The sequence below is a fragment of the Rhinichthys klamathensis genome, unplaced genomic scaffold (genome assembly GCF_029890125.1).
Source record: "Rhinichthys klamathensis goyatoka isolate OS25496 unplaced genomic scaffold, OSU_Roscu_1.1 h1tg000170l_1, whole genome shotgun sequence".
NCBI classification, from domain to species: Eukaryota; Metazoa; Chordata; class Actinopteri; order Cypriniformes; family Leuciscidae; genus Rhinichthys; species Rhinichthys klamathensis.
Window position 1 is genome coordinate 2,003,246 of NW_026606701.1, and position 14,725 is coordinate 2,017,970.

At 37.1% G+C, this 14,725-nt stretch overlaps 1 protein-coding gene across 2 annotated transcripts in view; it reads right to left on the bottom strand.

The window, feature by feature from the left end:
• Positions 1-14,725, bottom strand: part of itsn2a (intersectin 2a) — a 52,461-nt gene that overhangs the window by 20,771 nt on the left and 16,965 nt on the right. For both annotated transcript variants that reach the window (XM_056259871.1, XM_056259872.1), the window contains exons 3-14: positions 12,769-12,861; positions 12,132-12,195; positions 11,397-11,560; positions 10,376-10,567; positions 10,150-10,210; positions 7,856-7,998; positions 7,675-7,738; positions 6,899-7,036; positions 6,715-6,809; positions 5,283-5,582; positions 4,696-4,829; positions 4,424-4,564 (exon numbers count right to left, since the gene is read on the bottom strand). In XM_056259871.1, coding sequence (XP_056115846.1) covers positions 4,424-4,564; positions 4,696-4,829; positions 5,283-5,582; positions 6,715-6,809; positions 6,899-7,036; positions 7,675-7,738; positions 7,856-7,998; positions 10,150-10,210; positions 10,376-10,567; positions 11,397-11,560; positions 12,132-12,195; positions 12,769-12,861 — 1,589 coding nt within the window. The remainder of the gene's footprint in view (positions 1-4,423; positions 4,565-4,695; positions 4,830-5,282; positions 5,583-6,714; positions 6,810-6,898; positions 7,037-7,674; positions 7,739-7,855; positions 7,999-10,149; positions 10,211-10,375; positions 10,568-11,396; positions 11,561-12,131; positions 12,196-12,768; positions 12,862-14,725) is intronic.

The following is a 14,725-nucleotide window of genomic DNA, read 5'->3' on the forward strand; positions in this document are numbered from 1 at the left end:
GCGGTTGACATATCACACAAGGACAACGATAACACCATGCAGCCACAACAACTTCTGCTCACGGACACAATCTCAGCAGAGCCCCGCCCACAGAGCTCTCCACAGACAGACCGGGACATATCAGAACTGCTCCAAGATTCAGCTCCAAAGGACACTTTTCTGGAAAACAGCGAGGGAAACCAGGACAGCATATTACAGCAACAGCCCCTCTCCCCAGACACGTTATCCCTCTCTCCTGCATCTCCACTTCTGTGCTTCTCAGAGAAAATGGAAAAACTGGTGTATGCTGGAACCAAACTATCGCACTCTTTTGCTGCAAGTCCCCAGATGTCAACCAAAAAACGGCAGGCCCCACAACCACCAAAGCCTGCGGGCCCAGCTCGCCCTCCCCCTCCTCCTCCTCCTGTGAGAGCTCTTCGGCCTCTGCCACAGCGCCAGGGCTCACACCCTCCTCCAGCGGCTCGAGGTGAACCAAAAACAACTGATACCAGCTCTCAGTGATATGTGTCGGGTTCCCGCTATGAAAACAGTAACTTTCTTAAATGTTTACAAAACAAGCGGGAACCCAGTGTGCCTGAATCTTTCTCTATTGCCGTTCAATTACATGATAGAAAATCTAAGGCCTTCAAAAGCCGTACAGCAAACCCATCTAATCTGGTGCCTATCACACGCCAAACTAAGATTGCTGTGGGGACAAAAAGTAAGACTGTTAAGTTAGCACTTTTAAACATCCGCTCACTTAAAAATAAATCACTTCTAGTCAACGATTTAATAACCACATACAACCTGGACTTCATGTTTCTAAATGAAACTTGGTTAGAAGACAGTTGCAGTGCAACAGTCCTCAATGAAACATCCCCTCCTAACTTTACTTTTATGAGTGTCTGCAGAGCGGGTAAGAGAGGCGGGGGCTTAGCTGCTCTTTTTAAAGATGTCTATCAATGTAAGCAAATATCATTTGGGAATTACCCGTCTTTCGAATATCTGGGTATTGTGTTAAAAGGTGCTCCACGTATTTTACTTATCATTATTTACAGGCCTCCAAAATACTCCCCAGCCTTTGCTGAGGACTTTACAGAACTGCTATCAACAATTTCCTCACAGTTTGACTGTTTTGCCATTGCTGGAGATTTTAACATTCACATAGATAATGCAGAAAACAATTTGGCAAAAGAAATCAGAACTGTTTTAAAAACGTTTGATCTGACTCAGCATGTACATGGTCCCACACACAATCATGGACACACTCTAGATTTACTTATCAGTAAGGGTTTAAACATCTCATCGATTGTTATTAAGGATGTAGCACTGTCTGATCATTTCTGTATTTTCTTTGATATATTGATCTCTCCTGCCATTGAAGCTAGATCTGTGTCTGTCAAGAAGAGATGCTTAAATGAGAACACTAGTGTGCTATTTATGAAGGCCATATCTTTAAAACCAAGCATATCTGCTGACTCTGTTGATTTTCTCCTTGATTCTTTTAACTCAAAAGTTAAAAGTGCAATTGATGATATTGCTCCTGTGAAAGTCAGGAAGAATAGTGGTAGACAAAAAGCACCTTGGAGAAAGTCAACAGCGGTGCAAAATATGAAAAGACAATGCAGAAGAGCAGAGCGCATGTGGCGGAAGACAAAACTTGTAGTCCATTTTAACATCTACAAAGACAGCATCCATGCTTTTAATATTGAACTAGGCAAAGCTAGACAGACCTTCTTCTCGAATATTATAAACAGAAACTTAAACAACACACGCACACTTTTTGCTACTATAGAGAGACTGACAAACCCCCCAAGCCAGATTCCCAGTGAAATGCTCTCAGACGGCAAGTGCAGTGAGTTTGCTTCTTTCTTCTCTGAGAAAATCAATAATATCAGAAAGGTGATCAGCACATCCTTGAGTTGCGCTGGGGTCAGACAGATCAGACCACAACCTGAGAAAGTAGTTACTTTGTCTGTTTTCGAAGAAATTGAAGGCACAATTTTGGAAGAAACCGTACAGCACCTTAAAACATCAACCTGCGCCCTTGACGCACTTCCCACATCTTTTTTCAAAAGTGTGTTAAACAGCTTAGAAGCAGATCTCCTAGAAATGGTAAATGCCTCACTTCTCTCTGGGAGTTTTCCAAACTCCCTGAAAACTGCAGTTGTCAAGCCCCTCCTGAAAAAGAGCAATCTGGATAAGACCATCTTGAGCAATTATAGACCGATCTCAAATCTTCCTTTCATAGGCAAGATCATTGAAAAAGTTGTCTTCAATCAGCTGAACAAATTCTTAATCTCGAATGGATACTTCGACAATTTTCAATCTGGTTTCCGATCGCATCACAGCACAGAGACAGCTCTCATAAAGATAATAAACGATATTCGCTTAAATACTGATTCAGGCAAATTATCAGTGCTGGTACTACTCGACCTCAGTGCTGCATTTGACACTGTCGATCACAACATACTTCTTGACAGGCTGGAAAACTGGGTGGGGCTTTCTGGGATAGTCCTAAAATGGTTCAGGTCATACTTAGAAGGGAGAGGTTATTATGTGAGTATAGGAGACCATAAGTCTGAGTGGACATCCATGACTTGCGGAGTCCCTCAAGGCTCAATTCTTGCACCACTCCTGTTCAACCTATATATGCTCCCAATGAGCCAAATAATGAGAAAGAACAAAATTGCTTACCACAGCTATGCAGACGACACACAGCTCTACTTAGCCCTATCGCCTAACGACTACAGCCCCATTGACTCCCTGTGCCAATGCATTGATGAAGTCAACAGTTGGATGTGCCAAAACTTTCTTCAGTTAAACAAAGACAAAACTGAAGTTATTGCGTTTGGAAACAAAGATGAAGTTCTCAAGGTGAATGCATACCTTGACGCTAGGGGTCTAACAACTAAAAATCAAGTCAGGAATCTTGGTGTGTCTCTAGAGTCAGACCTTAGTTTCAGTAGTCATGTCAAAGCAATAACTAAATCAGCATACTATCATCTGAAAAATATTGCAAGAATTAGATGCTTTGTTTCCAATCAAGACTTAGAGAAACTTGTGCATGCTTTCATCACCAGCAGGGTGGATTATTGTAATGGACTCCTCACTGGCCTTCCTAAAAAGACCATAAGACAGTTGCAGCTCATACAGAACGCTGCTGCCAGGATTCTGAGCAGAACCAGAAAATATGACCATATCACACCAGTCCTCAGGTCTTTACACTGGCTCCCAGTTACATTTAGGATCGATTTTAAAGTATTATTACTGGTATATAAATCATTCAATGGGCTAGGACCTCAATATATTGCAGATATGCTCACTGAATATAAACCTAACAGATCACTCAGATCATTAGGATCACATCAGCTAGAAATACCAAGGGTTCGCTCTAAGCATGGAGAGTCTGCTTTTAGCTATTATGCCAGCCGCAGCTGGAACCAGCTTCCAGAGGAGATCAGATGTCCTCCTACAGTAGTCACTTTCAAATCCAGACTCAAACCACATCTGTTTAGCTATGCATTTACTGAATGAGCACAGTGCCACTGTCCGTCCGACTGTTTTTACTGTACTGGTTTTGTCTTTGTTTGTTTTCTAATTTCTAATTTATTTATTTACTTATTTTTATAATCTCTGGAAGAGATTTTGAAGGAGAGCGGGAGAGTCTTCACTCCGATGAGGCGAGTGAAGGAGTAAGTTATACTGCTGTATAAGAAGTCGCTGAGAGCGTCGTTAAGGGTAACGGCAGCAGACAGCGCACACGAAGCGTGCTCTGTGGGGGCCCCGCTGGGCATTACTGGTGTAGCACCACCCCAGCAGAGTACGTCCCTGGGCTAGAGGTCCAGTGGCACCGTAAACCGGCTCAATCTCTTCCATCTCAGATAGGGGTGGACCAGTACTACTTTATTTGATTTTTTATTCTAAACTGTTTTAATTATTCTTATTTGTTTTGATTATTTTAATTTCTTCTATGTAAAGCACTTTGAATTGCCATTGTGTATGAAATGTGCTATATAAATAAACTTGCCTTGCCTTGCCTTGCCTTTAATATATTTTAAAATGTAATTTATTCCTGTGATGGCAAAGCTGAATTTTCACCAGCCATTAGTCTTCAGTGTCACATGATCCTTCAGAAATCATTCTAATATGCTTATTTTCTGTTCAAGAAACAGTTATTATTATTATCAAAACAATTGTGCTGCTTTTTCAGCATTCAAAAGAACAGCATTTCTTTGAAATAGTAATCCTTTGTACCATTTTCAATGCCTTTACTGACACTTTTGATCAATATAATGCGTACTTCCTGAATAAAAATATTAATTTCTTTAAAATATATATATATATATTGTGAACAACAAGAGAACTCAAGGAGTTTTTCCCAGATGGACTTCCTTGCAATGCATGTACAGTATGACCTAAAAAAAAAAAAAACACAACATACCTCAAACTGTAACTGTAGGGAGTTGATATCCATAATACGGCTTTCTCTCTTCTGATTGATCAGGTCTAGCTCGGCCGTCTGGACCTGCCTCTTACTCTTGGCGTCCCGGAGCCGATCGGAGATCTGCTTATGCTTGTTACCCTAGGAGAAGAAAAGACTGAAATGTTTTTAATCTATAATATAATATAACCAACAATCCCACAGAGAAGAGACAGGATGGAGAACAGGTATATGGAATAAGAAAAAATAGAAAGAAGAAACAGCAATCTGACCACTGCCTCCAGCTCCATCTCGAGACTCCTCTTCCTGTCCTTAAGTCTCTGTATGTCGCTCTGCTCTTTTTCTCTCTGTGTCTGAAGCTCCACTCGTTTACTCTTCTCCCATTCCATTCGCCTCTGTCGCTCTGCTTCCTGAGAGAGCAATAAGAGAAGGAGACTATATATGAATATTCTACATAATTACACTCCCATTCCTTTTCCTAGGATGAGAATTGGGACACCATTCCACTGGTACACAGTGTTTATTAGGGTTAACTTATCACTTAATTAAATATATCTAATGCTAATTATTTTACACAATTACCCTATTTTGCTTGTGTAATGAAATGCAGCATTAGAGAAGCATTAAACTTTGCCATGAAATAGTGCATACAAGTAGAGTAATTCATAAATCAGAATTGCAAGCTTTAAGATTTGTAATAATAATTTAATATCATCATTTTTTAATGATTTAATAACTGACAGTCCAAGTTTGTAAACAATTTATTCATAAACCATGTATGCATGTGGAAAAACCGTAAGGCTTTTCAGTAATATTATTTTCAGTAATAACAACCTCTGTCTGCCCTTGTGTGTTCTACTTGCCTCATGTCGCTCTAATTCTTTCAGTCTTTCTTCTTCTCTCTGTCGTTCTAGCTCTCTCTGTCTCTCTATCCTCCTCTCCTCCTCCCTCTGTCTCCTCAGCTCCATCTCCCGGGTCTCTCTCTCCTTCCGTTCTCTCTCTTCCCTCTCCTTCTGCTGCCTCCTCTCCTCCTCTCGCCTCTCCTCTTCTCTCCTCCTCTCCTCCTCTCTCTTTTGTTCCTCCAGCAGAGCCAAACGTCTTTTTTCCAGCTCTGCATTTCCTCTCTGGAAATTTTCTCTCAGTTTATCCTCCAATGACACTGAGAGAGAGAGACAGAAAGGTGAGGTAAGAAGTGTCTAATTCAACACAATAAAAATATTTTAATATATATGTATATTCAAAAAAAGACTATATCATGAGGTAAATATAAAGCAGCATTTTATCTCAACACAAACTCAGAAGAGACTGTTTAGTTGTTTGTTCAGCTGAATCAGCTCTATTTAGAAGGATCATTTACAATACTGTGTAGAAATAAGGACAGTGTGTGTTTGTAATGGGAGCATGTATTTGTATAAGTGTGCTTATATATATTAGCACACACTACCATTCAAAGATTTGGGGTCAATAAGATTTTTTTTTTTTTTTTAAGTAATGAATACTTTTTTTCAGCAAGTATGCATTAAAGCGATATCAAAAGGATATTTTAATGGATTAATGGATTTAATGGATTTTAATAGATTTCTATTTCAAATCAATGCTGTTCTTATGAACTTTATATTCATTAAAGAAAAAATACATCACGGTTTCCACAAAAATATTAAGCAGCACAACTGGTTTCAACATTAATAATAAGAAATGTTTCTTGATCACAAAATTAGAATATTAAAATGATTTCTGAAGGATCATGTGACACTGAAGACTAGAGTAATGATGCTAAAAATTTAGCTTCACCATCACAGGAATTTAAAAAAAAAAATTATATATATATTTTAAAATAGAAAACAGTTCTTCTAAATTGTATTTAATCATATAATATTTCACAATAGTATTGTTTTTACTGCATTTTTTTATCAAATAAATGCAGCCTTTGTGCGCATAAGAGGTGTGTAAAGTTGTACTTGAACCTCACATTTGTTTTGTTTAAAAAAATGTTTAATTATGCATAAAACTAAAAAGGTTTAGAAGCGAAAATTCAGCTAAATGTCGTATTGACCTACCTGTAGTAAATTAAAAGCTTATAACTTATTATTAACTTTGCAATGTGAGCACCATGAACTAGATAAATACATTAACATGATACTAAATGCATGTTATTATAGACCAAGTTTAAAATGCAACACAATTTTTTAAATCTTTAATTACCTGTGTATATATACTGTATATAAGCAATATATTGAACCCCCATAATCTGTTGATCACTATTATGTACAGTATTATGTAGATGCAAATACCATAGCTCTTGCTTTTCTGTGGATTTTCTGGCTCAATCAGTTCTGTGTGAATCAGAGGAACAGGTCCGTTCAGCAGATCACATGACTTCGCTGTCCTGAAAAACAAACACACACTCACGTAATTAAACACTGTCTCCTTCATAACTTGCTCATTTCAGCGTGGGCGGGTCTGTGTGTGTCTTACCTCAGTGAAGGTGGCACAAGGTCAGGAGGTAGAGTCAGAGGTAAAGGCCGCCCAGTCTTGGCCATTTCAACCAGGTGCATTGCTAGAATAAACTCTTCTGCTCTCAACTGCCCATCCCGATCTACATCAGCAAGAGTCCTGAAGATAGAGATATATACTGTACATATAGCCATACACAAGCACACACATTTTTGATTAACCTGGAAGCATTTTAGATAATAAATAAATTCATTAAAATTTCTAATTTTCCAACTGGCACCTAAACAGCAGACGTAACACTGTGGAAGTGGGTGTTTAACACACCGCTTGAGCAATAAAATGTGATCCAGAGTTTAATGTGTGCAAGCGATTAATGCAGGGGTCTTCATCAAGTTTCTGGTATTTTTTCATTTTTTATCTCATACAATAAAAATAAAAATGCATTAAACAAAAATACAATAAGTCATCTTTAACCAAAACTAGCACTTGGACTTTTTTTGCACTTGGATGTAGTGTTTATAATATTATTTTTTATATTATATTATCATTATTGTAATAAATGCAAATCATCCTAATCAAACATTACATGTCTTTATTTATATATATATATATATATATATATATATATATATAATTCTTTTTTTTATCAAAATCCGTATAAATGAAAGGAATTGTGTTGTATAAATAACAATATACAAGTCATGCAAATAGGGGGAAGGAAGTGCATGCAAATTATGTCTACAAAGCAATGTCCTTCTTGAAATTTATATTGCGAGTGCAGTATTTTGTGAACTCACCATATGGTGGCAAGCTGTGTTTGCGTGAGGTTTGATGCTGTGAGGGCATTTCTGACCTGGGGACCTTCAAACATACACACTAAAGAGTTAACGCATAACACACATGCAGAGATGCTTACACACTATCATATGCAAACATTGCCATTCCCTCAGCTTCCTGACATCTACAACACACACTCACCTGACAGGTATCCGCTCATCAGCTTGTCTAGGCTGTTGAACTGCTGCCGGTATTTCAGACGGGACGATTGAGGCACCGCCCAATCAGATGCGCTCATTTTGGGGGAGTTACTCGCAAGGGAGGTGGTGGAGGAAGAGTTAGAACTGTGGGAAATTAGAAAAAAAAAGGGATAAATAAATTTGTAATGCTTTTAATTTCCAAATATATTTTCTCTAGTAAATAAAATGACTTATTAATACTCTAAATATTACTGTGTATTGCACCTAATTAATACATGTATGACATCCTTGAATGTGCTAACTAATGCTAAATATAGATCATATTGATTATCCAAATCATGCATGTGTTCAGATAATTCCTGACCGTTTTTATTTGTACAGCACTCTTTAATTCAGAAATTGCATTTGCATGCAGAATTATTTTCAAATGAGCTCCATTTAGCAGCTGCTCATTAACACTAATATAATCCTTTCATGAACCATGATAAAGTAGACAACTGGTCTCCGGCTAGCTGCAAGATCAGCTTTTCCTCCAGTGCTGTGAGATTCTGCTGTGACATCATACTTTTAATAATTTATATGTCTGAGCAAGGTTTGCTGAATCCTTGTTAGGGCCGTAATTACCACTACCGGGACCATTAAAAATCGTAATTAAAACTCATAATTATGAGCAATTCCGCAGTATTCCTATTCACTGCTGTCAGTTTACGGATTTTTAAATATTCTGAGATAACACTAATAGGATTCAGCTGCCTTCTGCAGTTTGGCATTGGCTGGAATGATAAAAAATAACAGGATGAGAGGGGGAGAGGGTGTGAGATATGACTTAAATAACATGTAGGTTATGTGAGTGAAATTATGATTCTGACGATTCTCTACATATATTTTCACTAAAACATTTTATTTATGTTCACACCAGTGAATTGTTGAGGCAAGTTTTGAAATGATTCATTGAAACTTTACGCCTAAAAAAAGTGCATTAAAATGATTGCGATATACAGTGCTGGTCAGAATTATTTGCCCCCTTGGTAAATATGATCAAAGATGGCTGTAAAAAATAAATCTGCATTGTTAATCCTTTTGATATTTTATTTAAAAAAAATAGCAAAAATCGAACCTTTCATTGAAGTAAGAGATGAAACAAAAAAATATAGCTTTTTGGCCGCAAACACTTAATATGGGTTTGGTTCATACAGGGATAAAAAAAAAAAAGTACCCCATGTGTAAAATGAAAAACTCTGCTGTATCTTTAATGCTGTGGGCCTAATTTTCTGCCAGAGGTCCTGGACATCTTGTTCAGATACATGGCGTCATGAATTTGATCAAATACCAACAGATAAAAAATCAAAACCTGACAGCCTGTGCTAGAAATCTTATAACGGGCCATGTTTAGATCTTCCAACAGGACAGTGATCCAAAAACAAACATCAAAATCAAAACAAAAATGGGTCATTGAGCACAAAACCAAGCGTCTGCAATGGCCATCCCAGTCCCCAGACCTGAACCCTATAGAAAATGAGTGGGCTGAACTGAAGGATCTGGAGAGATTCTGTACGGAGGAATGGTCTCTGATCTCTTGTCAGGTGTTCTCCAAACTCATCAGGCATTATAGGAGAAAACTCAGAGCTGTTATCTTGGAAAAAGGAGGTTGCAAAAAGTATAGAATAAAAGGGGGCAAATAATAATTGTTCCCAACGTGTTTTGGAGAAAAACATTTATTTCATAATATGATTTCCCCCCCACTTTCAATTATTCTACTTCAATGAAAGGTTAGATTTTTGCATTTTTTTTTAATAAAATATCAAAAGGATTAACGATGCAGATTTTTTTTTTACAGCCATCTTTGATCATATTTACCAAGGGGGCAAATAATTCTGACCAGCACTGTACATGATGTTGCTTAATTTTATATCACCAGGATAATCATCCCAAATACATTGTGTATATTCAATATATTGCCCAGCCTTAGACCCAAATTCATTTTTAAACAGGCACTGAGCCGGTATTAGTGGGTCTATTACATGCTTCTGTACCACCACATGGAGGTTGGATGGCTCTCGGAGGAACTCTAACAAGATCCAATTAAGATACAAGGAGACAGCTGTGCTATTCAAGGACTCTGACAGCAAACACACTCTTATTTACTACAAACTTCTAGTACTGGCGAAACAAGCCCAGTTCTTAGAAAATCACTGTCTTTTTTTAGCTCTGACTGAAACAAACACACTGTTGCATGCAACAGATATTACACCCAATTCCAATACAAACATGGGCGTTGAACTTTGGGGTTCACACCTGCTAGAGCCAAGGTCCAAGAGCGAGTGAGATTTACTCAAACCACTGGTGGCTGGGAATGCTGATAGGTAAAAAAAAACAAAAAAAAAAAAACAATTACTTTAAAGCACATGCAAACTTTGTAACTGAGTTGTAGATTATGCAGTTAATCAATGCATAAAGATTTCATAGTAACGGCATAATACTCGTCTGTGCAAAATGCTGCATGTGAATGAATTCAGGATACCTGGTGCTAGTGTGAGAAGAGTTGCACTGCCGTTAGGTAAAGCTGGCACACTGAGAGAGTTGGGCATCTGAGGCAGTGGTCCTGACATCAGGGTGGGCGCAGGGACCAAAGGGGTCAAGCCAGGGCCTGGGGGGATGGGCATTCGGATGGGCATCACTGACATGGCAGAGAGATTTGGCATGGAACCCATACCTATAATAAAACAGACAGAATTTCAAGACAGACACATTATCTGAGATCATTTCTAGTAGATTTAGTGGTACCATATGTTTTACAGATACTGCATATATAGAGTATATATCGGACTATATTGTGTAACGGTTCAGGCTTATTTCCAGTAGTTCTACATTTCTTTTACTTTTGTCGTCATCTAATGCTCACTTCAAGTTATCTTTAAAAACACTAATAATTTAATTACACTGTCAAATGTAATCTGTTGAAAATCTCATGTTAAATATCCATTTGTCAAATTCTACGTTCATATCTAACGTTCATATCTATTTTAGTGTTTTATGTTTAATTTATTTATTTATTATGTTTAGTTATTTTAGTATTATTTACATTCGATTATAGTATTTATTAATATTTTGAATTAGCTTTTATTTTAATATTTTCAGTTTTCTTTTAGTTTAAGTTTTAGTCATTGTTATGCGTTTTAGATTTTTTAGATTTCCACAAAGCTTTCGTTTATTTTATTTCAGTTTCAGTTTTAGTAATTTTAGTACTTCAACCTATTTCAGTTAGTTGCCAAGGCAGCATTTGTAATTTTATATATATTTTTTTTATTTCAATTACCAAAAACATTTTTAATAGTTTTAGTTAACAATAACAATAACAACACTGTTTTATATAGAGTGTTAATATTGACCATTTACACATTTCTGAGATTATATATGAAAAATATTAATATATGTCTTCATTTCAGCATAATCTTAGTCACAACCTGTAAAAGACTCAACAAACTTAACAACAAAGCAAACAAACCTCACCCGACATTACATAACCAGCTATCAACTCATACCAAAGCGTGATGATGATGTCATAACAGGGGTAGGCGTCTGCTTCATGATGATTGGCAGGCTGGATGGGAGGGGCTGACCCTGCAGCTGCAGTTTAATTAGTTTCATTGCAATGGAGAACTCCAATCTGTCCATCTTCCCATCCTTTCCTATATCCGCCAGTGCCCTGAAAGAAAGGAAGCAGCCATTCTCATCAAAAGAGCACTAATTGCTATTACAATCCCAACGGAGAAACTCAGTTGGTGCGTAATGACAGAGCAGCATTATTTTGGGTTCAGATTTTTGTTGTGCAAACATATTTATTTATGAACAAGAGCATTTTAGAACAAGCAAATGCTATAAACTCAAATCAAACTTTCTGTATCCTGCATCAGTAAATCTACATCCTGTTTGTGGATGGGCGACAGTGTTTACACCAGTAGACTAACCACAGACAGGAAGAGGTTACTTTTGGGAACCTCCACCCTCCGGAGAGGTATGTGGCTACAATTGTCCCACACACATTCATTTCACAACACTATTATGATAAATCCAGCCCTGCCATTGAAAAGACAACCATACAGACACATATACATGTGCAGTTTATTTGCACATAGATATACAGTGGAGTCAAAAGTCATACATGCTCTTCAAATTTAATATACCTTTATTGGGAGACAAATGGGAAGGGCAAGACAGAAGAACCGGATAACGCATGTATGTACATTAAGGGTGTGTGTACGTGCGTGTACTCTTACCAGATGTCTGCCAGGACTGCTGTGGGAAGACCAGACTGCAGGAAGAACTTTCGTGCTTGATCTCCTAAAATGAAATAAAACATAAAATGATGTGGATTGTATAAGAGCAGAATATACTGTATATACCATTCAAAATATTTGTTTTTGTTTTGAAAGTCTTACATATGCTCAGCAAAGCTGCATTTATTTGATCGAAACTACATTAAAAACAGTAATATTACAATTTAAAAGAACTGTTTACTATTTTTATATATTTTAAATGTGATCCTGTGATGGAAAACTGAATTTTAAGCAGCCATTACTCCAGTCTTCAGTGTTACATGATCTGTCAGAAATCATTCTGATATGCTGATCTGGTGCTCAAGCACTTCTTATTAGTATACGAGTTGAAAACGGTTGTGTTGCTTAATATTTTTGTGGAAATATTTTTTTCAAGAATCTGTGATGAACAGAAAGTTTAATAGTGCAGTACTTATTTTAAATAGTTTTTTTTTTTTTTATAAATGGCTCTACTGTCACTTTTAATTAATTTAATGTGTCCATGCTAAATTAAAGTACACATTTCTTTAACAAAAAAAAGAAAGCAAAAATTCTTACTGACACCAAACGTTTCAGTAGTGTATGTGTGTGGTCTTACCTGACAAATAGCCCAGAGTGGGAGCCAGAGAGTCAAACTGTTTGTCATGTTTTCCCCTTTCTTCTGAAGTTATAGCCCAGATAGTAAAACCACCTGTGAAAACGAGAGGGACAGAGAGAGTGAAAGAGATTTTAGATAATTATGTTCTGTCTTCACAAATCTCTTCCTAGATCAGCTGTTGTTTTTCTACTTTCTGGGTCTTGAAGTTCCTGCCAGTTCTCTGCGAGATGTTGTCTGTTGCTTTGACAAGGGCTGTAGGCTTGTGTGATCCAGGCATTAGAAATGTCTGTCTGACTGTAGGGAGGGAGTGAGGGAGGCTGCATATTTTGCACATTTTAATGGGATGACAGCCCCATAAATAATTGTGAAGTATTATTATTGTAAATGTATTTCAGAGGCAGCAGGTGAAGATCCATCTAAAATGCCAGTGCCCAATAACACATGTCTGCCACTTAACATGCTCAAAGTGGGTCAATCTCAACACAGCTTTCACACAGAGTGCTGAAGACAAGCCTTTTATCACCTGCTGGTGTTTTTGGCACTGCTCTTAATAGGTGCAGATAGCACTTGGTTTGAAAAATACAGCTAAATAGCAGCTCTGACAACATTGTTCGCTTCAAACAGATTTCAAAAACATGGTTTTCATACCTATGCACGTTATACACATTTATATAAACAAAAAAGTGCATATACTAACTATGTCACAATAATTGCTAATTAAATATCTTTCTATATTAATGAATGGATTGGGGGGGACAAATGTTAACACATGCACCCACTTACAGTATTTATTCTTTCTCAGTCTCTCTTTCTCTCTGGGGAGGACAAAAAGTACTTTCAGCTCAAGTTTCCTGCATTGTCAGCAGCGCTGAGATTCAGAAAAAGGCCATCATGATTAATTAAGTGCAGGTCTGAGAAATCATGTGATGTCTTTCTTTATGGAAATTTAGCCCATTCACCAAAAGATAAAAAAGATTTGACCATTTGAGATAAGCAGCCTTATCTTCAGGAAAATAGAACAACTTTTTATGACAAAAAAGAAGCAAGTAGTCCAACCTTGAACAAAGTAGGTGCATTCAGAAATTGAAATAATAAAAATATATATACATTTCTAAAGAAGTTAACAGTTCTTTCATATGTTTGAAATCACGTTCACTCGCATGACTCCATTCATATCAGTAGTCTAATAAAAGCCGTTTAATTTCATTTTTACATGAAGCGGGTCACCGTGTGACAATGTGTTGATGGTGCACCTTTAAATAAATGTTTTCTGAACAGCTTCAAAAATGATTGTACATTGTGATACAGATATATTGTAGGCTGATTTTCTAAAACAATTTGCAATAGCAAAGCAACAGCTTTCCTTCTCTGCAATGTCATCCTATTGTGAAGCACAGGCAGTTACAAGGACATTGAGGATGGTTCATTTTAAGTCATTGAGTCTAAAAGCTAAAATCAGGGAAAAATTTACATTTGCGGGGAATTGTTGGGACACAGCTCATGAGGCAGGGACTGTCCCGAGTAAAAAAATACAATTTAATATGGCTGAAATAACCTGGCTATATTAGTTTACATCAACAAAAAGAATTTGTCAGTACTTATTACTAAAACAACTATAATTTGTAATATGTTTATAACTTTTACAATATATTTAAAGACAATCAGGTCTCCTAACATTGAAACGTGGCAACGGAGTGTGTCAGTGTGGGAATCAGGGAGTCTGTGTGATGGTGTATTCAGGTGCTCCTTTGGGAAATTTAAATCTCTCCAGGCGACACAGTGAAACATGTAATCAAGCTTTATTACTTATTCAGGCCCATCCAGCAATTAAAGTAAGTGAAAGTGTTTCTCTGTTTTGAAGAAGTATCAGGTTTGCTTTTGTGCTTATTTAGCATTAGCACTTATACAGAAACAACTATGCAAATTTGAGATACCAACTGACACGTAATTCATTTAC